General features: G+C 38.6%; 2 protein-coding genes across 2 annotated transcripts; both read left to right on the plus strand.

The window, feature by feature from the left end:
- The first annotated feature begins 788 nt into the window (after positions 1 to 788).
- On the plus strand, positions 789 to 7,304 carry ogfod1 (2-oxoglutarate and iron-dependent oxygenase domain containing 1). Its single transcript, XM_084355857.1, has 13 exons — positions 789 to 1,067; positions 2,960 to 3,105; positions 3,203 to 3,249; positions 5,062 to 5,162; positions 5,267 to 5,383; positions 5,463 to 5,554; positions 5,633 to 5,761; positions 6,082 to 6,195; positions 6,269 to 6,348; positions 6,429 to 6,670; positions 6,742 to 6,870; positions 6,973 to 7,031; positions 7,126 to 7,304. Exons 1-13 carry the CDS (start codon positions 908 to 910, stop codon positions 7,285 to 7,287), a joined length of 1,578 nt encoding a protein of 525 aa, XP_084211983.1. The 5' UTR covers positions 789 to 907; the 3' UTR covers positions 7,288 to 7,304.
- Positions 7,305 to 8,944: 1,640 nt separating this feature from the next.
- Positions 8,945 to 20,726, plus strand: tradd (tnfrsf1a-associated via death domain). The gene is made up of 5 exons (XM_084350089.1): positions 8,945 to 9,053; positions 14,380 to 14,536; positions 14,650 to 14,930; positions 16,655 to 16,802; positions 19,770 to 20,726. The coding sequence occupies exons 2-5, from the start codon at positions 14,383 to 14,385 to the stop codon at positions 20,066 to 20,068; spliced, it is 882 nt and encodes a 293-aa protein (XP_084206215.1). The 5' UTR covers positions 8,945 to 9,053; positions 14,380 to 14,382; the 3' UTR covers positions 20,069 to 20,726.
- Positions 20,727 to 22,152: the final 1,426 nt, after the last annotated feature.

A 22,152-nucleotide genomic window follows, 5' to 3' on the forward strand; every position in this document is an offset into this window, starting at 1 on the left:
TGTTTTAGTTCAAGACTGAGAAGAGGACTATTATGTGAAAGTGTCCCACAATCAAAATGGAAAAAAAAGTCCACTTAATCAAAATGGCAGACACCTGCAGGCGAGATATTTGCCTAATCGGATTAAAATCTCCACTGAATTTGCATCAGTTGAATGTAAAAATAAATCAAAATACTTCACCATATAGATTAGCCAGAATGAATATTTGACTTGGCCTCATATATCAAGTTTGCAGCCTACTCTGTCAAGTGTCATGTACAAAATAAGGGGTTACTTTGTCCTGGGGTTTACTTCATAGGCAGCTGAGTACTGCCCCAATTAATTCAATCAGTCACTTTGTTGTGTCTAGATTAAAGTTATGTGCACAAGGCAGAATTAATAGTGTATACATTAGGATCAATTCAGATTAAAATAAATCATAACCATGCCTTGAGAAAACCACAATGTTTCCTTGTTACAGTACACATAAACAAGCTCTTTTCTGCAGATTAAAGGGGGAAAAATCAGTCATTGCTTTACACTTAATTTGTAATGCTTTTATGCTGCAGATGTGCCATTTTGCACTGCATCCCTATTGCAAACGAACAATCAGTTGATCCCTAATTAAAATATGTATGCAAATTCCTTATCTCTCCTAAAGCTAAACAGCATGTTTATTTAATGTTATAAATGAGAAGCAATACATTTCCAAAACTTAAATTGAACATAAAAGGGATTTTTTTCTGGTCAGTTTTCGATGCTGCCTGACAGTCTGAACTCGGGGCGCAACCCTCCCCCGCCCGAAACGTCATTTGTCCGCGACGCACGGGCCGTTTCACACCTCCCCACGTTCATAAAGTAAATCTTGTAAAAATCTCTTCACAAACTGCACCATCACATGAGTTAACAGCTGCTGTGAGTTTACACCATGGCCTCTAAACGACCGCGTGGAGACAGTGAGAAGACAGAGAAGAAGAAGAAGAGGAAGAACTGCGAGGAGACAGCTGAACTTTGCTCAGTTGTGGGAGACGAGCAGGTGAAGAGGGCTGTGAGGGAGGCATGGAGCCAGAAGACTCAGTACAGCCACGGTTAGTCAACAAACTGCAAATCTAACTTACAGCTGGAGTAACTAACAGGCGGTCTGAAGTAAAGAGCAGATCTCCAGGCAGACGTGTCAGATTATCGGCTCTGAACCAGCTAGCCTCAGTGTTTGTAAAACTTCCTGTCCTGCTTGTTGCGTTATAACATCACTCAATCATAAAGACAACAGCAAAGCACATGTAGGTGAGACAGATGATCTTTTAAGAAAGTAATGCACATAGAAAACCCGGATTAATCTGCTAAAACCAGCCTCAGTTTGGACATGTAGCCTGTAAACAACTCTGCCCAGCTTCACCACCAAGACACTGAAATCCATCATCATGAGATGGTTAAGATCCTCTCTCAGATCCTCTCAACTTTTCAGTCATTATATGTCACAATACTGATGTAATAATATAGTGCTGGTTATGTGACTTCTGTTTTAGGACCATTACTGCCATAAAATAGGCCTGCTCATTGTTTTTTCAGCATTGTCCTTAATTATCTCATACATCCAGACTTATTAAAGGAGCACTATGTAGTTTTGGAGACGACATTTACATGCAGAAATATTAGAATATTAATGAGGTAATAATACAAACTCAGATATATTTATTTTTACCATAACTAAATAAACAAGCTGTTCTCAGAGGAAAATAAGGTCCCCAGAACTGTTTGAAGCTAGAAAGGTGGCAGGGTGCGCCAAACATAAACAAAGTTTGTGTTGTCCTTAAAGGTCAGTTTGTTTATTCAGTCATGAAATGAAGATAGTTTGTTTAGGCATAAAAAATCAGTTGATGATGAAGATCTTTCTCTTCTGATTTAAATTTCTTCCCCAAAACTACATAGTGCACCTTTACAGTTCTACAACAATATAAACCAAAAAGGTCAAAATCTCTAATGGTAAATACATTTATATCCTTTCATGTTACAGTTGTCATATTGGGTACTACTTAATGATAACTGTCAATAATAAATGGTAAATTTGTAGTTTATTATACTTTAGTCAAGAGTTATTTCATTGTTAATAAACAATGAAATGCTTTATAAACCATTCATTAAAGGTGGGGAAGAATTTTTAATCAGAGGAGAAAGATTTACATTTACTTATTTTTTCTGCATAAACAAACTCTCTTTCAATTTCATACTATTTTACTTGGTTTATATGTGGCGGACCCTGCCACCTTTCTAGCTTCAAACAGTGTTCTGGGGACCTTATTTTCCTCTGAGAACAGCTCGTTTACTCAGTTACGGAAAAAATAAGTATTCCTGAGTTTGTATTATTACCTCATTAATATTGTAAATATTCATCTTCTCCAAAACTACATGGTGCCCCTTTAAGCGATTGTAAAGGTTTTTAAACATCAGTTGGAACCGTCTAATGGCCTCTCAAATAATGATAGATGAGCTGTATAGTATTTATTAACTGAAAAGTATTTAAAACATCAATTGCATCTTTACCACAAACAATTGCTTAATAAATTGTTTATAAAGCATTTAATTGGTTGATATCGATTAAATAATATTAATTATATAATAATAATAATATTAAATATTAAATATAGATAAAATACCCCATATTGCCCAACGTATAATGTTGACTTCCAATATGTTGAAAGATTGCATCTGAGTTGAGACTATTTTTTTCATGTTGTATTTGATTTCATTTAACCTAACCCCACTTGAATGAAACGTATGATATGTATTTTATATATATGTATATATATATATAATATTTCATCATTGTTGTAACGAGTTTGTTTGATAGTCCAGATAAATGTAGCTTGTGTGACTGTAGCTGAGACTCTAGTTCTTGGTTCGTTTAGCAGATCCTTTGCTTACGAGAAGTTATTTGTCAGCATCTCACGCAGGCGTGTGATCTTTCATTGTTCATGTGCAGGAGATCTGGAGCTGGACTGCCACCCGTTCCCTCACTGCATCATCAGGAACTTCCTGGACAGCGAGACCTTCGTAGAGAACCTGCAGACAGAACTGCTGGGGCTCAACTTCCACGAGAAGTCAAACGATCTGTACAAATTTAAACAGGTCGTCCATCTTCCAACTCATCTCCTCACTGATTTATTCCAGTTGGTTTGTGGTGTCGTCTTATTATTTTCATTACTTTGTTGTTGTTCCCCTGCAGTCAGATGACTTGAAGAAGCGAAAAGAGCCACATATTACAGGACTGAGGTAAAGAAATCGTTTGTCTTCTTGTGTTTATGCAGTCTATTTGACAGACCTAACGTGATGCTATGAGTTTATTTTGCAGCAGAGTTAATAAAAGTTAAAGAAAATAGGATTGTTGTAGAGAAAGTGTGGGTAGTGGTTGCTACTCTGACAATCTGAGCTGCTGTCAACATGAGCTACAAGTGGAAGAAAAGTGCTTTGAAGCGTGTCAGCTCATTCTGTCAGATGGGAAATAAACTAAACTGAAAAGAGATGCCTTGTTGTTATGCACATTCACACTAAAGGTTGTCTGTTCTGATAGACCTTTCACTACATTAATTCGTTAGACTTAATTCGTAAATTTCACACACAGTCATCAGGAGCAAGTTTGTGTCTTATTATCTGATAGATAATTACTACCAGACAGAATTAATATACTTTTATTTAAAGCAAGTTTTACCTTCTGTGAGTCTGTTGGGTAATCGATTGTAATCAATATTTCCTACCTGATGGAGCGACCTGCCTTTCTCTAAAGCCTGATTATGTTATCAGTTGGTCATTCTGATTTTGTTGCTATTTTTTCACGTGACGAAATTAAACAACTTTTGATTCTACTGTGATAGACGCTGATGGTTTTTTCCTATAGGACAAAATGAGCTGCCTCTCTTTAAACTGATTTTACTCAACTGATATTTAATCCTGATAGAAGAGCACAAATTTAGTCTGACTATTTTGTACTGACGACTGATCCAGGACTGATATTATCTGCTACATACAAGGTCTAAAACAACAACAACAACAACAACAGTACAACGTTATTTGTAACTTTACATACAAAAAAACCCAGCTCAAAGTGATTTACAACAAAGAAATTACAGGCAGCAAGTGCCTCACATGAAAAACAGGACAGAATTAACATAAAAACAGGGATGAAGTGCCATAATTATTGTAAAATAAGATGGAGAATAAACCTCACTTGATAATAATAGTAAAAAAAATGTTATGGTTTATTCATGAGCTCCACCAGGTGGCGCCAGACATTACATCTGACTCCTAATTAGTATGTTTCCATCATTTGGTGCTGCGGAGTCTGAACGGTAGCATTAACATTTGGCATGGGAGGACTGCACGCTGAACTTAATGGAAAATGGATTCAGCTGCAGTTAATCACCTGAGAGCACAAGGTGATCCCTGTTAGAGCCTGAAGACTGTTTCTTATTCAGTACACTGCTGCACTGAGAGTTATTACAGCAGTGTAAATGTCGGGGCTTTCAAACAAATGACTAGAAACAAAGCTGTGATTGTAGAATTACGGAGCGGTAAGAGCTGCCGAACCTGCCGAACCTGCCAAGAGGTTCATGTTTGAACCAAGTCCAAGAAGAAATAAGATCTCAACGTATAAATCAAGAGCAAAATGAGCTGAGTGTCAAATCTGAATCCAGGACAACACCTCTGAGACTTGTACAGCATCCAGACAGCAAAATAATGCACAAATGACCCCTTTATTTAGAAATAATGTGCCTTTTTTATTACGATTATGACGAGCTGTGATTACAGCAGGAAGAAACATGTAATTTCTTCATAAATACCTACTTGTGATTATACAGTACCTACTGAAGAAATGCAGCCCTTGAGAATAGATACCATAATTAGATGCACAGTAACGGCCTCCTCTTGTGATCATCTATTATGTATGTCACAACAAAATGTCATGGTAGGTTTGAGCATTCTGTTTGGTGAGGCTTATACAAGGTTAAAGGTGCAGCTTTATTCTCACTGCCGATACAATTCAGTGAATGAAATGCAGTTTGCATTAATCTGTGTGTCTGTTTTCAGGGCAGCTCTGTTTGGGCGTTTTCGCTCCTGGCTCGGGGAAGTGTTGGGGGTCGAACTGGAGCCCACGGTGGATATTTCATGTGCCAGATATGAATACAGTGGTGAGATTTGTTATATTTTTTTGGGCTCTTTTGATCAGATTTTGCTCACTTATCTGCCGTATGTTTTCCTTTTTTAAACATGTAACCTTCTCTCTTCTTTCTAGATGTCCTGTTGTGTCATGATGATGAGTTGGAGGGGAGGCGTGTTGCTTTCATCCTGTATCTGGTGCCTCCGTGGCAGAGCAGCGACGGGGGAACCCTCGATCTTTACTCAACAGACAGTGAGTCTCCCACTGTTTGTGAGTGTGTGTGTGCTTTAAGATAACAAAGGTCTCATACAATCTTCATCTCTGTCATCAGGTAACTTCCAACCACAGAGCATAGTAAAGTCGCTCGTACCGTCTTTGAACACGCTCGTCCTTTTTGAAGTTTCTCCAATCTCCTTTCACCAAGTAAGAATAACCACCCAGGCCTTTTCGTCGCTGCTACACCTTTGATTCAGATCGATAACGTGTGTTGTGTTTGTTCAGGTGTCAGAGGTTTTGACAGAGGACAAGTGTCGTCTGTCGCTGAGCGGCTGGTTTCACGGCCCGTCTTTGGAACGTCCTCCTCGCCACATAGAGGCCCCAGTCCCGCGGAGCCCACACTTACCGAGAGATGTGAGTCTGGTCAAACATGCACAAAGATGTGTTGTTGTTTCTGCACTATGTAACTTCAGTGAGAGGGTAGGATCACGGCGTCATATACATGTTTACCTCAACATGGTTATGATGTAATGAGTTTTGTTTCTAGTTAGCTCCTACATTATGTCTGGCAAATTGTTACAGACCTGGGATTTGTATTTACGACAGTGGTGTTGCATTTATATTGCATTACACAGTGCAACCAGTCATCTGCTTTAGTTATATTTCCTAAAATGTAAAACTATTCATCTAACAGACGGCCTGCGTTCCCGCTGACATGTGTTTGTTGTGTTCAGGAAACACTGCTGCTGGAGTGGGTCAATCCAGTCTACCTGGACATTTCCTATCAAGAGCAGATTCAAGAGGAGTTTGAGGACAGCTCTGAAATTCAGCTCAAAGATTTTCTCAATGTAACTTCTCAACTTTTTTCAGCCTTGCATGTGTTCGAATGTTCCTGTTGGCTGATTGTGTATCTGTCCTCAGGAGGAGAAGTTCAGGGAGGTGAGTGAAGCGCTGCGAGTTGCTCAGATTCACTGGACGAAGAGGGGTCCGCCCAATAAGAGGTAGGGCATGTGTCTGGGTATACTTTTTATATGTTCTGTGCTGAAGAGCATATTTTAAGACTGTATTTGTGTGTGTTTAGATGCTATGAAGTGGCCTCTCTGGATACCCTGCCGCAGTGTGTGGGTGAATGTTGGGAGCTGCTTCGTTCAGAGGCTTTCTTCCTGCTTCTCTCCAACTTCACCGGCCTTCAGTTGCACTACCTGTGTCCTGCTGATGATGAGGATGATGATGATAAAGAAGAAGAGGAGGATGCACCAGAGAGTGGAGAAGCCACGGGGTCATCAACTGAATCACAATCAGCGAATACAAGCAGAAAGAAAGGTGTGCATCAGTTTCTTCAGTCAAAGTTTTTTATGTGTGTGTGTTTTGACCGTTATTATTATTTTCTTTAGAGCCGAGCACACCCGTATGTTGTGGTGAACTGCGTCGATGGTCTCATGGCGGCTACACTCTGTTGCACGATGCAGAAGCAGCACAGGCAGAGTACGCCCTGGACCTCGTTTTGCCTTTTTGCAGTGCTGGTGAGTCTTTGTGTACACACACACACACACACACACACACACACACACACAAAGTGTCAATCAATACTGTGATCGTTCCAACAGTTGACTTGTCTTTCGTAGAGTGGCAGTCAGAGTTTGGAGGCTACACGTGTTATGTTGCTAATGAAGAGGATGAGGAGGTGAGTGTTGACTATAACTAAAAAGTCTAATGGTGCATGTGTGGGCAATACTTCAATGCTTATCATAAGTGCTTTGGTTTCCTCTTCATCGCAGCTTCTCACAGTGTATCCAGAGAACAATTCCCTCGCCCTCGTCTACAGAGACAAAGAAACCCTCAAATTTGTCAAACATGTCAACCACAGAAGTTCCTCTGATTCTGGCAACAGTTCAACCCGCAGAGCATTGTATGACTTCTCTTTTGTATACTATGAATAAATATATATATAAATTCAGTACGTCTATTGTGTGGGTTTCTTAACATGTTTGTATTGTACTCCTAAGGTGTTTTGTTTAGAGATAATTGACACAGATGTGTTGTGTACACATTGGCACTTGATGATCTTCTCCTGAGGAGGCTCAGTGTTTTGCTTGGACGTGTGGACAGAAGGAGCTCAGGATTGAACTACCAACCCTTTGATTATTTGATCAGCATTAACTACTCTTGGAAAACTTTACTGAGCTTTATCTGTTTTAAGAAATATTGTTCAGGCACGCCCATTTGCAATCTTAAAAGTCTGCTGAGGTTTTTCAGCTAGATAAGATATTTCCCTCTTAGTGCAACTACATGTTGAACAATTGCCAATAACATTATTATTGTTGTTGCCCTCCGTGTGTTAGACGAGAAGTGAAAGTAGATATGATGAGAAGCCACTCTCCTAGACTTTTCCTCTCATGAATCAAACAGGAAGCATCCATTTTTTCATCGACTTACTGGTTCCCTTTTTAATTGTAAGGTCATTGAGTGTAATGTGAAAAATAACTTTGATGTAAAAGAATGACTTTTGACACAGTGGTGAACTGTATCATAATCATATACACAAGTACACAAACTATTGCAATATTTTATTGAATATCTTTTTTAAAAGATATTCAATAAAGAGATAACAGATTTGGGCATAAGCTCTCCATGGAAATGTTATTTATTCATTTGTAATGCTTACATTTTGCTGGGGAAATTATGTTAATTATGTCTCCATAAAAAATGCATGCTGAAAAGTAGCTTCTCGGGCTGTAACTGATAATTAATGTCATTACTGATTAATCATTAAGTCCATGATATTTAAATTCCTACAAATGTTCACCTTGGGTAATGACTACGAATTGCTTGTTTTGTCTAACAGCACAAAAACGCAAAGATAATTAATTTTTAATGATAGAAAAACAGAAGAAAACTAATGGTTCTCAAATCCGATGAGCTTGAATCAGCAAAGCATTTTGGCATTTTTGTTTGATATGACCTAAATGATTAAGTTGATTGTCAAAATAGTTGCTTGAGCCTTCTGTCCAGTGACAAATCAGTAAATTGACTACTCATTTTCAGCACCAGTGCCAACAATTAACAAGAACAGAGGTTCCTCCTTGACATTCACTGTTGTGACTTAGGCTATCTGGTCTATCAGTGCCATATCTACTGCCCTGCTGTGCTTTTTAATGTGTTTACAGCTGTTAACACGAATAGACACAGTTTATACAACCACAGCAACACTGAAAAAACTCTGGGCTTGTAGTCATATCACGGGAAAGTGGAGAAAAATCAATGTAGTCGTTACATCCGACAGCATTATGTTTCCACAAATTACAGCAGCACTGATTTGATCACTTGACCAAGCGGTTTCTCGCCCTGAAACCACTTCCTTGTTGTCTCATTTCATTCGTTATTTTAACACTCATAAGTTTTACCCCTCATCTGAACGATTATGTTACAGTCGTGAGGAATCGTGACGGGAAAATGTTGATTTTTAGACGACTTTTAGCTCAAAGTGGTGTGCCCTACATATGGAGAGCTACATCAAAGAAAAAAATACTTCCTTCCTGTCATGATTTTTTCCCCAGGCTGCGTGTTGATTTCCACCAATCAGAGCGTTATTTACACCCATGTATGATTCCCGCTCAGCCAATGGGAGACCAGGAAATTATTACTGTGTCAGTGGGTGTGATCCCGCAGGAGGAAGCGCCACCGAACAATATCACAAAGTTTTAAGGTAAGTTTGAACCGACTTTAACGAAGGATTACTTCACTGTGAATCATATAATGAGACGTGACAAATCATGGGTCTTTTAACTTCCTGTAAACACTTCAGCAGTTCGTTTGGTCGAACTGTGGCCGAAGTTTTACGGCAGTTGTTTCTACTGTACATGAGGTTTACCAACACGAACTATGCTCTCATAACAACCCACCGAACTCCATTCATATTTCTGCGGTTTTAACATATTTCTTTACATTTTGTGACGTGTTAAAACGGACTCTCCGTGTCTCCTCCTGGTTGAATGAAAGTGTAATGCTGCTGTAAAACTTTTGGTGACTTATTCTCACCTGTAGCAGGTACAGCTAACTTCACGTGTTGTAGCCGAAAATCACCTGTAACGTCCCATGTACGTTAGGTCTGGATCGCTTAGCAACCACACCTGTAGCTTAGCCTGCTGTTTGAAAACATTCAGCACTTTGACATTAAAACCACGTGAAATTACAGTACAACCTGGCTGTATGTGTTTTCACTCGAAAAAAAATAGTTTGATGCAAAACATGAGTAGAGTTACAAAAGCTACAAACCTAGGATAGGTTTACATGTTATTTACACCCATGTATGTACAAAAAATATCAATATTCACTGTAATTGTTTCTCTTATGGAGCTGATGTGTACTAATCCATCCTAAAGTTCAGTTAAAGTCAATATGATCCAGTAACTGTCCTGCAAAGACTGGATTTTGTCCCCTGTCCCTCGCAATCTGGATCCACCATCAAATTTAGGCAATTTTGCTTTTTGTTGGTTGATCAACTGATTATTTCAGCAACCTACAGTGACGTTCCTTTCTGTAATTCATTGTCACTTACCTAGTCTGTCACTTTGCAATTCATACAACAGAGGTGTCCTGACACCAGTTGGACAGAAACTGCCTTGAGGAAGGTTACTTTTCATAAAGAATAGTGACACCAAACAACACTTTCTGTGTATATGTATATATCTTTTGTGAGTAATGTTTAAAGACAGATTTGAAACATGGTAACCTATCCTCTAAGCTTCTGCACACCCATAGTCCTCCTACAAATGTGTTTTCACTTGAATTGCGTGATTAGACAAGGAGTAGAGCGATTATTGGCCCGGGCCGACATTCAGCATTTTCCGATTATCGATACCAGTGTTTTTTGTGTCAGATTCCCGATAAATTAACTAATTTAAAAATGTCACACTATGTCCTGCCCACAACACTATCTGATTGGTAACACATCACAGTTAATAGGCTATAAAAACTGAATAATCTGAATCTTCAAAGTAACTAGTATCTAAATTTATCAAATATATGTCATCGAGAGAAGTATTAAGTAGCAGAAAAAGGGAATACTCAAGTAAAGTTATTCATAATTGTACTTGAGAACATTACTTTAGTAAATTGTACTTAGGTTTATTTCATCACTGGTTGTGTTAAAATTTGACAAAGATTTCCATTTTTACTGCAAATGAATATCAGTCCCAAATATCTGTTTTCAGTCTCCTTGATTTCTAATAGTCATTATCATCGCTGAAAAAGCCGTATTGGACGACCCCTACATTAGACCTCTTCTGAGGACAGTGAGCATGTACTGCACAGACTGTGCTCGACTGCTCTCTATCACTCTCCTGTTACAATAGAGTACAACAAACCTACACTTCTTTCATAGTAGTACGTGATGTTTAATGACATCTTGTAATACTAGGAATAGTTTAATCCAACTTAATCCAACTCTCATGTTTATGACTTGCTAGGATTCACATTACATGACTCAGGGTTCTCTCAGGGCATTCACAGGGATGAGGAGTTGGTTTTGTACACATTACAAATACTGTGCATTGACAGTAGCACTGCATTCATTTCAAAGGATTTGAACAATGGCCTCTAGCTGATGTGAGGCATCCGTGTTTGTATGGTTTTCAGGCACTTTGTGTTATATAATTCAGAGATGTATATATAGTGAGCATGGTGTGAGCTGAGATTTAATCACTCAGTACAAATGGAAACAACTGTGTGTGTTTGTGCGGGCTGTATAGTATAGTTATAGTTAAGTATGGATAAGAAGTGTGTTAATTAGAAAGTGACACATTTAGGCTTTTTTGTTTCTTTGGATTTTTAGAAGTTTCTTGTTACACAACAGGAGCGACCTCATGTCAACATTTTTTATTTTAATTGGCGAGATAGCTGTATTCACTGGCCTCATACGACTGGAAATTAATCAGTTGTCTGTCTCAAATTGTGATGGCAAGTTGTTGACATTTTACAGACTAAATGATGAACCAAAAAATAACACATTGATTGACACAGAAATAATTCTTAGTGGTAGCCTTCATTTGATGGTGCATGGGTTTCTTATATTTCAAGCCATCATCTACAGGTCTGTTTACATCTGGAGCTGTAAGGTGCTAAAGACAACAACACAAAACAGACAGAAACATCATCTTACACCATCACAAAAAGTTAAAATCACTGATCGATGGAAGCGCATCTTTTTCTGAATCAAGTATTTTTTTCATTTATTATCAGATGAGCTATCCAGGGAATACTAGAGGTTGCCTTTTGGCAGCAAACGCTAAATGATATATTTTAAGCTCCTGATGATCACTTAATCCTCATACAGCTGGTGAACAAATCTCACAGTGTACTTCCAGAGTACTGGTAGATAGGATCGCATATAATTACATACGGGCTAAGTTGTGGAGATTCCTGTAGACCTAGTAGCCAAGCATACTGTGTATTAGTGAAATAGGAGGACATGCATATAATCCAGCTCAGAGGATGCTCTTTCCATGCAGAGCGCTCTGCATCCTGTGCATGGAGACAACACCAAGAGAGAGCTAGTGGGCCTCGGTGGTTCATTCAGCGCACAGGAGTCAGGGGCTGGACTGGGGGAGGGGAAGGCTGAGATTAAACATGTTTTTATGTAATGAGGGTTTCAAAGGGAGGCTGGGGTAAAAGGGTAAAGTGGAGTGAGGACACAACAGCCAGGGACCACTAGGAGAGAAGTGGTTTTAAGTCCAGGAGGAAACATATTTTTGGCTGTCACTCACTGGTCCAGGCAGTTACATTTAGAGAGGTTTATGATTTATTTTGCTCGAGTAAATCGAACGTTTCATCAAGTTCAGAGTCTGGAGAACAATCCAGTACAATAGTTGTGCAACTGAGACAATATCAACTGTTTTTGTCACTATTTATGTTAATAATATCACAGATTGATTAACAAATTCATCATTTAGTCTGCAACATGTCAGTCCAACACAACTTCTCCTGCACAGACTATCTAAGCCTTTATAATATTGTACTTTTAGACCTGCATCGTATTCATAACTGAATTGTATTTTTCCATTAACCTTTTGTTTTGCTACTTTTAATTTTTAATAAGTCTCCCATGGCCAGGTGTTGTAAATTAGCATATTGCTATAAACACTGAGTGCAGTGCATCTGGTGCTTGTGCATGACTATGTGGCAGCACTGTTACTCATATGTTCATGCCAGATAAATAAACTTAATTAAACTAAACGTAACAAAATGTTGCCATTCAACAATCTAAAGTTTGAAATAAACGGTTTGCGCAGCTTCAGAGTTCGACTACTTTGGTCACATATGCTCCCAAAAATCTGTAAAGTGCACGACTTTTCATTGGTTGTAACAGTGCACCTGAAATTTAGCTGTTTATTTTTTGAAACAATTGAGAATATAATATTTTGTTGTTGTTTCTCGTTTCGTTTGATTTAAATGAAGAAAAATTGCCTCTAAAAAAAGTGACTTCTCACTAACATATTGAACATGTGCTCCATAAAAACCGCTCTGAAGTCTGAAATGATAAACTTCTTTAAAAATCAACTGCAGCTGAAAAAACTCATTACTTGAAAATGAATTAAGTTGTCACACTGCCGTAAAATATTGAATATAATCATGAATATTGTGAATTGCTCCATTTCTGATCTAATCCTTTTGGGGTTTAGTTTTATTTAGGTCTCATGATATCATCATCTGAAATGGGTGTAGCGTTATGTAATAATGGTCCTTCTCAAAAAAATCATCGGAACAAAAAAAGCGGTCACGTATATTAAAATCAATTCTACTGATTAATCCCACTTTACAGAGGATAAATGGAGTAAGGCTATGCAACAGTGTTACAGATGTTACAAATACACACACAGAGAAATAAATTACATTGTCAGTCCGATCAGTGGTGACTGCTGGATACTCAGTGAAATTGAAAAAAAGAGACAGAGCTGAAAAAAATAGCTACATATATTCATATACACATTATGGAGGATAATCCACAGAATTTAGTGTAAAGGTAATTTCTCTTTGAATACAATGACATCTGACTTCTTGATCTTCACAGCTGCCAATGTTATAAGAGGCTGTTTGATAACTATACTGTTAAACCTCTCAGACACTTTACTTTGAACTTATGTGCAGTTAAAGTTAATGTTTGTTCAGGTTTATGGAATAGTTCGTTTGTCAGAATAAATCCTTTTTGTTGGATGATATATCGTCCCAGAAATAATTGCAATTAAAGATATTACTGTAATTTAAAGACCATTTTATGCCACTGATATCATGATGATATAACAGCATTATAATGCACCCTTTCAAAGAGCAGTTAATTATTAATTCTTAATATTCAACAATGAAAACAATATTTTACAATCATAAATAAATAGAATATAAATTAAATGAAACCACACAACCAAAGCAATGGATGTAAAAATGACACACAGTGTTATAATGGAAGGGAAAACCATGCTAGTTATTTTGACAGGTCAGCAAAAATAATCGTGATTTCACGTGCATATATCGATAAGTCGATAAGATAATGTGACATATGTAGGAAGAGTCAATAATGTAAATACCTTAAAAGGCCTATTCTTCAGTAAACACAGATACTTTTGCGGAGAGCTGCAAACGCACAACATAAGTCATAAGCATCTTTAGCTGCAGTCAGTGTTGTGATGTATGTTATGAGGAGGAGCATACGAAAACAAAGAGGGGAGAACGATCCCTGTCTTAAGATCCTCTGATGTCATCTGCTCATCATTGAAACAAGGGCTCCACGATATGCTTAAAAAAATCATATTGCGATTATTTTACTGTGATATTATTCACAATAAGTGGGAATGATCATTTTTGCATCACAATTTTTATTTTCACTGAAACTTGTAATCATGATTATGACTACAATACTTCATTCTGTTTGCTCACACATTTTTTTTCACGGATATTGCACTTGCGATTTTGATTTTATTTTCGATTCATTGTGCAGCCCTTATTGAAACCACGCACTGCATGTCTCCCACTGTCTTCAGAGAATGGCAGACAAGACTGTGGATCGTGGGCCATGTGCAGGATGTGCGGTCATGTTCCTGCAGTCGCTCTGTCCTGATGTGAACCTGCTCTCGCTCTACAAAGACCAGCAGGAGGGCAAGTTCATCGTGTTCAAAGTCATCAAGCTGACACTCATAGGTGAGCGCTCCAGTTAGGATCTATTAGGCGTGTCTACCATACTAATCAAGATATAAAACAAATGTGTATTTTATTGGATGTCACATGTATTCATGAGTTTTCTCCATGGTCAGATTCTGCAGGAGGTCTGGGTGGTTATGAGATACTGAAGGTCCATGATGCTGATCCATTTCTGGGGGTGGAGGTGAAGTTTGTGGATGTGGCAGCCTGCCAGCAGTTCCTGGAGAGCTACAGCTCTGGAGCGGTGCGTCAGTCCCTCTCTCAACACGCATGCCGGCTTCTTGCTCTTCCTGAAGAGCTCACAGTGGAAACGCAGCTCAAGGCCGGCACACACATCCTGGATCTGTATCTGGACAAGCTGGAGCTTTGCCTACAGCACATCCACCTGTCACAGGTAGACTGGATGTTTCTGTTTGTCGGTTCTTTGGTGATCTGAGATTGAGCTCCAGTGTTTCAAATATTCAAGTAGCCAATAGATTTTTTAAAATATATCCCGCCTTCATCATTTTCAGTTAACACAGAACCTGCAGTTTCACTTTTCCACGTTGATAAAAGAAATCAGTCAGTTTAAGTGTTGTTATTGCTGTAAGTGACTCACAACAACCTGCTCAGCTACATCAACCTCATCCATGCTTGTTGCTATTTTTTAAGAATATAGTGAGCTTGACATGTAGAAAGATGACTTCCCCACTCTTAAATGTGCTATTAGGCTCCGATTAGTCAGTCATTTCTCCATCTGGTGAAGCTGCCGTCATTGAGTACAGCACCAAACCATTTGCATCTCTGATTGAGCTCCATTTAGCTGTGGCAATAAAACAGTTTAAATACCAATACGGGTTGTGAAAAAATACTCAAGAGGAATATCCCAGTACTACAAAAATAGAATAAATCAGAAATACTTTTATTGCTTTATTATTCCATTTTGTTTGGCTGAATATTTTCCCTTCTTGGCACAACATAACACAGCTACAAGTTAAAATATTTCCTTACATACCTACATGAGGTTATACTACAACTCTTAACCTAATATATAAAAAAACATTTAAATATATTGCAGATAGTGAGACTTCCCCAGAGAGATGTTCAAAAACAACAAGAATACAAGAATACAATCTTTAGAAAAAATACTTGCACAAACTATAAAGTTTAATTTTCATTCTAAAGTCACAGTTTAATGACATAATATATAACATTTTTACATTAAAATTAAATAAAAGTTAAAAAAAAAGGCTAGACCTTTGTCATGTACTCTGTTGTGTTGTGTATTTATATTATCCCAAAAGTTCCCAACAATGTTTGAACCCAGAGAGGTCTGTCATTTTATTCAAGGTTATGTTGAGTTTAATTTGGTCTCTTTTTAGTTCATATGACTTCTAGAGAAACAGGAAAAATTAGATGATACATCAGCCAGAGAGGAAGGAAGTTGGTATACTAGCACGTCTATTGTCAACTATTGTTTGTATTGCTTGGTCGTGATGGAGAGAAGACAACAACTCCCATGATTCCACACTCCATCACGATGTCATCAAACATTGTCTTTTGTCATTGTTTTGATTGAGACCACTAGCAGCAGAAATAACATACTGTGCATTTGATTAAAGGTTCTGTTTGTAAGAAACGTTGATTTTTGAGACTCATTCCCAACTCGTCAAATACTGATGCATTGTTATTTGACAAGTTGTGAATGAGTCTCAAAAATCAACTTTTCTTACATATTGGACCTTTAATCTTAAAGTTAATCTTACTTTATTGTCTCCTGTGGGTGAAATCTGTCTTTGATTAAGGGAATTGCAGCATCAAACCAGACATGATAATTTAAAAAAACATCAATAAGAGCACACGTGCAAAGATAGCCTGAGATAAAAGTAGGTGGAATAAAAGTGACATCTGATGCTGTATCGTGTTACCTCTGTTGGTATAAGATGTTAAAGGATTGCGATATCTTGTATTCTAACTGCAAAAGCATTATTGATTATAGTACAGATTGTATACATTAGTATGTATTTTGGAAATAAAATAAGAGCTTAGCTAGAGAGCTACAGAGGAGGGAAGAGCAGTAAAACCAGAAGAAAACTTTACACTGATGCATTAAAAATATTCTCTGTTGTTTTGTATCAGCCGGAGCGTCTGCGTGATGAGGAGATCGATGACCTGGAGCAGCTGCTTCAGACTCAGGCCCTCCGTCCTGCCCCTACGACGACTGCCATCACACAGGAGGAGTCTCCTGTCCCCAGCAACTGCTTCAAGTTTCAGAACAGAGTGTTTGGTGAGTCAAGGCGACAATTCCTAGTTTGAGTCCTCTGTAGTCTGTAGACTATCAGCCAAAAGAGGTCACAGTAGAGATTAAAATAGCATTTATGTCACAAAAAGCCTTTTTTCCTTTATTTTGAGATGCTTGTTGCCTTTTATTAGATTCACCAGAAGCACATGGTTCAGCGATACATAGTGAAGAAACCATGCTGTCGACTTTAAATGACCATACAGTTGTTTTTGTTTTAAATTTAATGCGCACTACATAACTTCCAGTCATTTTCAAAAGCATACTATACGTTTTTAAATCAGGCATCTGCCAGGCAGCCTTTTGTTTCAGTGCATTCAACAACGTGTTAATGTCAAGTTCAAATAAGGAACTTGCTTGTTAAATATTATTATATTATGATTTGTCAGAATGAGCGTCAGCGTGCATTTATTTATTTTAAAAAAGTCAGTGTGTCAGTGCTGCACGGCTGTACAGCCTAGAGGTCTAGATTTGTTGGTCTGCCATCAAAAAGTAAAACGTTTTTTAATGTGAGAAGCTGCCAGATTCATGTTATCATTTTCACAACATCCAACAGTGCTGATTGATCGTCTAGTGTTGAATTGTCTGACAGCATATGAATTCAGCGCTGTTTGTCAGCTGACTCTCTAATCCGACCTTTTATAAATTGATGGTCAGTCTTCGGGAAGAGATTAGCGCCTGCAGATAATGTATTCGTTTTACACTGATTTAAATTTGACGACCTCATATTGAACTGTTGAATTAACATTAACCGATGAGGCACTGCAATGTCTTGAAAGTTAATTTAATTTTCTAATTGAGTTAATTCCAGATTCAATTTCAGTGCGTGTTAATTTAGGTTCAGCTTCCGCAGACAGTTTAATGTATCTGGGCATGAGGGACTTTAGTTCCCAGAGTGTCTCCTCCAAGGCCTCCAGCAGCACTAGCTGCTCTGGTTCAGTCTGACTGCTTTCATATTGAGTGAACCTAATGTAAGAATTGAGTAATTACATATTAATTTGCTTGGATTTAATAGTTCACATTTAAGCAATTAAAAGGCATTTGAAGGTTGCACAAATCTGTTTTAATATCAGTCGCTCGCCTGGTGACCACATGTGTAAAAGCTGCAGTCAAATTTAGCTGCTAGTATATAAAAGCAGCTGCCAATAAAATGTTGTGGCTTTTCTTTTTGCTAGTGCTTCAAAAGTCATGTTATAAAACTCTTCAAACTCCCTCAGTGTTGTGAGCAAAATAGGGATTATGGTTCACTTCAGAGGGATGCTGAACCAAAAAAAATAGCTGCCCAACAATTTGAAATTAAAATGCTCAACCTCACATGAACTTTTCTGTAACGACATTTTGGATATTTTGAGGTGAAAATATACCACCTGTGATATTTACTGAAATTTGTAAGCTGATTTTTAAACAGTAAAGAGCAGGCAGACACATGAGTCTCTCCATCCTTATCAGTAATAACAACAGCTGATAGTTTTGTATTCATTCACACATGTACACAATCATAAAACGGATATTGAGACACAAAGAGAGTAGAAGGTGGAAAGCAGGCGGGCAAATCAACGGAAGAGCTTTGATTCAAAATAAGCCTGAGGAACAGGTAAACAGAACGGATGACTCGACAAAGACTGAACTGAAAACTTGACTTGAATACAAACTAAACTCACAAGGGGATGAGGTGCAGGTGGAGAGAGCTCAGGTGAGCGGAATGAGGTAAAGAAACAAAACAGTAAGGGAGCTGATAGGCTGGGAAAAACAGCTGGGACCAACTGGGAACAGGGCACGGCTAACGAGGCCGGCTCAGGGCAGGTGTCGAGGGGGAAAAGACCAACCTGGGGAGGAGTACAGGAACACAGGAGGAAAACATGGTGCAAACTGCAAAGACGCCACGTAGCCCCAAATAACACAATACAGTAAGACAGAAATGACGGGCCTACACGTAACGTGAAAGTTCCACTTAGCTCTAAGGAGCATTTCAGCAGGTTTCCACTCCATTGTTTTGGTTTAGCATCCCACAAGTTTACTATATGAGTCGATTTTCACTGCTCTCCTCAGCTGTGTTTTCAGCACGCAGCTGATTTCAGATCTCTGATAAACCCACTGCACACTACCTGCTTAGCACCAGGTGTCAGAAAGACAAAGCTATCAACTAGCTGGTGAACACAGAGTAGCAGTGAGCAGCTGAAAGAGACTGATATTTCCAACAGGAGTTGTTCGGGACCAAATCAAAGCTAAAAGCAGAGTGAATGTTAGACACAAACAAGACTCAAATAAATACTAATGTTGTTCCTTGTCTGCTGTGTGTGTTAGAATGTTACTTTTGATAACATATAAATATTGTCCTACAGCTTGTATCACTGTCCCAAAGTAAGTGGCCAATAAAAAAATCAATCAATGTCCTTTTAAAGAGGCTCTGTGGAACCTCTGTGTTGTGCTCGAAGCCCATAGTGAGTTTATGTTCGCAGACTCCATTTCTGAACTTCCTGTTAGTGGAAAGTAGAGAGGCACTGAGACGAGGTACTCGAGAATGTACATAGAGTGACATCCTTTGGACTCGAGTCCTTCACAAAGAAGTCAACAGTCCAGCAGCATTAAACAATTGAAACAAATCATCCACATACTTGTACAGGCAACCGAGAGAGACGGGGAGGTCTAATTTTTCACGTCACGTTACAATCCGCTCACATACGGCCAATAAATAAGTGATTAATACATGTAAATTGCTACAAATTGTTACATAGAGCCCCTTTAATGCCTCAACAGCGTAATGTGCAAGTATATAAACAATCCTGTTGATATCCTGTACACTTGAGATGCACAGCAAGTCTGTCAGTAACTCTGGGAAATGCTTACTGTTTACGCATACATATGCTTTTAAACCAAAGGTATGTAATCACAATTAAGTAGTATTTACATTAATGTATTTTTTTCCCCTTCATCCTTTATCCTTCGGCCTGTCAGAGGACCGAATGCTGTCAGCAGCAGATGTTCAGAGCTTTTCTAACGGAGTGGGCCGTCAGTGGAAGCACGTAGGGAGGGCCCTGGGAAAGAGCTGCCGGGCTCTGAAGAGTCCGGCCATAGACAACCTGGCCTATGAGTACGAGAGAGAAGGGCTGTATGAGCAAGCCTATCAGCTGCTCAGCCGCTTCATCCAGGCGGAGGGGAGAGCGGCCAAGCTGAGCCGGCTGGCCAAAGCACTGGAGGACTGCAAACTCACCAGCCTGGCTGAACATATTCTGGACATACAGCCACGAGAGTAACTCTGTGTGCGTTTGTTCTGCGTGTACGAGTCGTGAAAACTGAGGGGGACAGGTCCTCTCTACCTGAGGAGCTGCTGACTTTGTCCTGCCTGCTTTTATATACAGTATGTTTGTCCTCGATTGACATTCAAAATCATTCCTGTGTGTGAGTGTGTGAGTGAGCATGTACATGTTTCAGACAGGTGAACACATGCTAACATCTCTGTGAAAAATTTATTCAAATCTTGATTTTCATTTATTGGTATTATTGTTTTTCATTTAGATGAAATGACCTGTCATCACTGTTTGAAAAAATATGCTTGGGTCTTGAGTTTAATGCACTGTAACACCTGTTTTTTTTTTTTTTAAATCATGTTTCTCTTTTATTTTTCTGATTTATAAGTCAATTTACAGATGGAGCCTGTTGTTTCTAATGAGTACACAACTGAAGGTTATTGATTTTCTACAAAATGGGTTTGAACAAATTAAATGGTTGTAAAAAAAAAAAAGAAAAAAGTCTTCATGTTTGTGTTTGATGCATTAGTGTAATTAAAACTGAAAACATAATTTTGTCAAAATTCCCTCAGGTATAATTTAGTGTTAATCCTCCCTACCATCACTCCCTGTCACTCACACACGTGCACACGCTCATATGATTAAACTGTGCTGATTACTGATATTGTGGCTGAGTGTATGTATGTGCCTGCATGTGTCACGTTGTGGGAGCTTCAGGGCAGAGAGGTGGAGATTGCAGCTGAGATGTGAGTGTGTGTGTGTGTGTGCGTGGAGGTTTTATCTCAGCTTGGCTGTCAAAGAGGAAATTCACTGATGGATGGAGTCTCTTCAGGTTGAGCTCCTCTGCTGGTTTTCATTCAGGGTCCACTGTAAAAGCCCTGCCCCCCCCTCTCGCTCTTTTTACTCCACTTGACCATCCATCCAGATGTGATGTGTGGATTAGAAGCTTTTATCAGACACGTAAACATTATATTACTGCTATATGGTTTGGCCACAACCCCCAACATAGACATATACATTTGTGTAAGTTATGATTAACAGACTTGTGTCTCTTTAGGCTGAAACCAGGCCTGTTACTACCACTGAAGACGTTATGTCCTTGGTAATATTTCTGGTAATATTGGGTGTTTATGACGTATATAGAATATTTCTGTTCTACACTTACACAAATATTGTTATTACACAAAAATCTGCTATTATTTAAAGAGGAAACGTGTATGAACTTTAGTTGAAAACATTCAAAAATTAACTTAAATTTATAACGGAGTGTGAACAAATAGCAGTTTTGACACTATGATGTCTGTGCATTGTGTTAGCATGCTAACCAGCTAGCCCCATCCCGGTTAAAAGCTTCTGTGCTAGTTTTATTAACTCTTATGCTGAATCCAAATGTCCACCCTCTGGCATCGCAGACTGAGCGCTCAAGGGCTTCAGTCGTACATGCTGTGACGTGTTCAATGTCATCACATCAAGTCTGCGCGTGCATGAGACGGCAAGGCAAATATAAGCCTCTGATAGACAGCATTAAAGACTACAGTAATATAAGTAAGTAAGACATTTTGATTACCTCTACAGACTGTGCTATTTCTGGAATATGATGTGGTTGAATGTTATTTCTAGCCCACACGATTCAAATAACATTTTAATAAAATAATTTTTGTTTTTTTCTACAATGTCACGTCCGTATTGCAATGAATTGTGTGTAATTCAATCAGAGCAGTCTGGTGAAGACTGCAGTCCAAGCGGACTCCCTGGAAGTTTGCAGAAAGTCCTTAAGTCTCCTGAAATGTGAGTTTGGACAGCCCTCAAGACTCGCAGACTTCCTGCGCACGCTATCTGCACTTCTGTCTGAGCTAACTAGCTAAAGCCTGGTACAGTTAGCAGCAGTTAGCGGTTACTCTGGTGATACCCTGGCCCCTATTTGTTTTGAATATGAATTTGGCCAATTCTCACATATTGCACCTTTAAGACTAATTTTCTTTTTTTAAAAGTATGACATAACTTGCAGTGTAGACAGAAATTAGACCATAATGAAGGTAATACAATTAAATGCATTAAAAAAACAAGAGATTTTGTGATTAAGTGGATGG

Source organism: Pagrus pagrus, assembly GCF_965226575.1.
Source record: "Pagrus pagrus genome assembly, chromosome: 1".
Lineage (NCBI taxonomy): Eukaryota > Metazoa > Chordata > Actinopteri > Spariformes > Sparidae > Pagrus > Pagrus pagrus.

Excerpts from the sequence above, each read along its gene's own strand:
- ogfod1 (XM_084355857.1), top strand. The coding sequence starts at position 908 with ATGGCCTCTAAACGACCGCGTGGAGACAGTGAGAAGACAGAGAAGAAG. Across the intron at positions 5,163-5,266 it reads TGCCAGATATGAATACAGTG|ATGTCCTGTTGTGTCATGAT; the intron begins GTGAGATTTGTT and ends TCTTCTTTCTAG. Across the intron at positions 7,032-7,125 it reads CTAATGAAGAGGATGAGGAG|CTTCTCACAGTGTATCCAGA; the intron begins GTGAGTGTTGAC and ends TCTTCATCGCAG.
- tradd (XM_084350089.1), top strand. The coding sequence starts at position 14,383 with ATGGCAGACAAGACTGTGGATCGTGGGCCATGTGCAGGATGTGCGGTC. Across the intron at positions 14,537-14,649 it reads CATCAAGCTGACACTCATAG|ATTCTGCAGGAGGTCTGGGT; the intron begins GTGAGCGCTCCA and ends CTCCATGGTCAG. Across the intron at positions 14,931-16,654 it reads AGCACATCCACCTGTCACAG|CCGGAGCGTCTGCGTGATGA; the intron begins GTAGACTGGATG and ends GTTTTGTATCAG.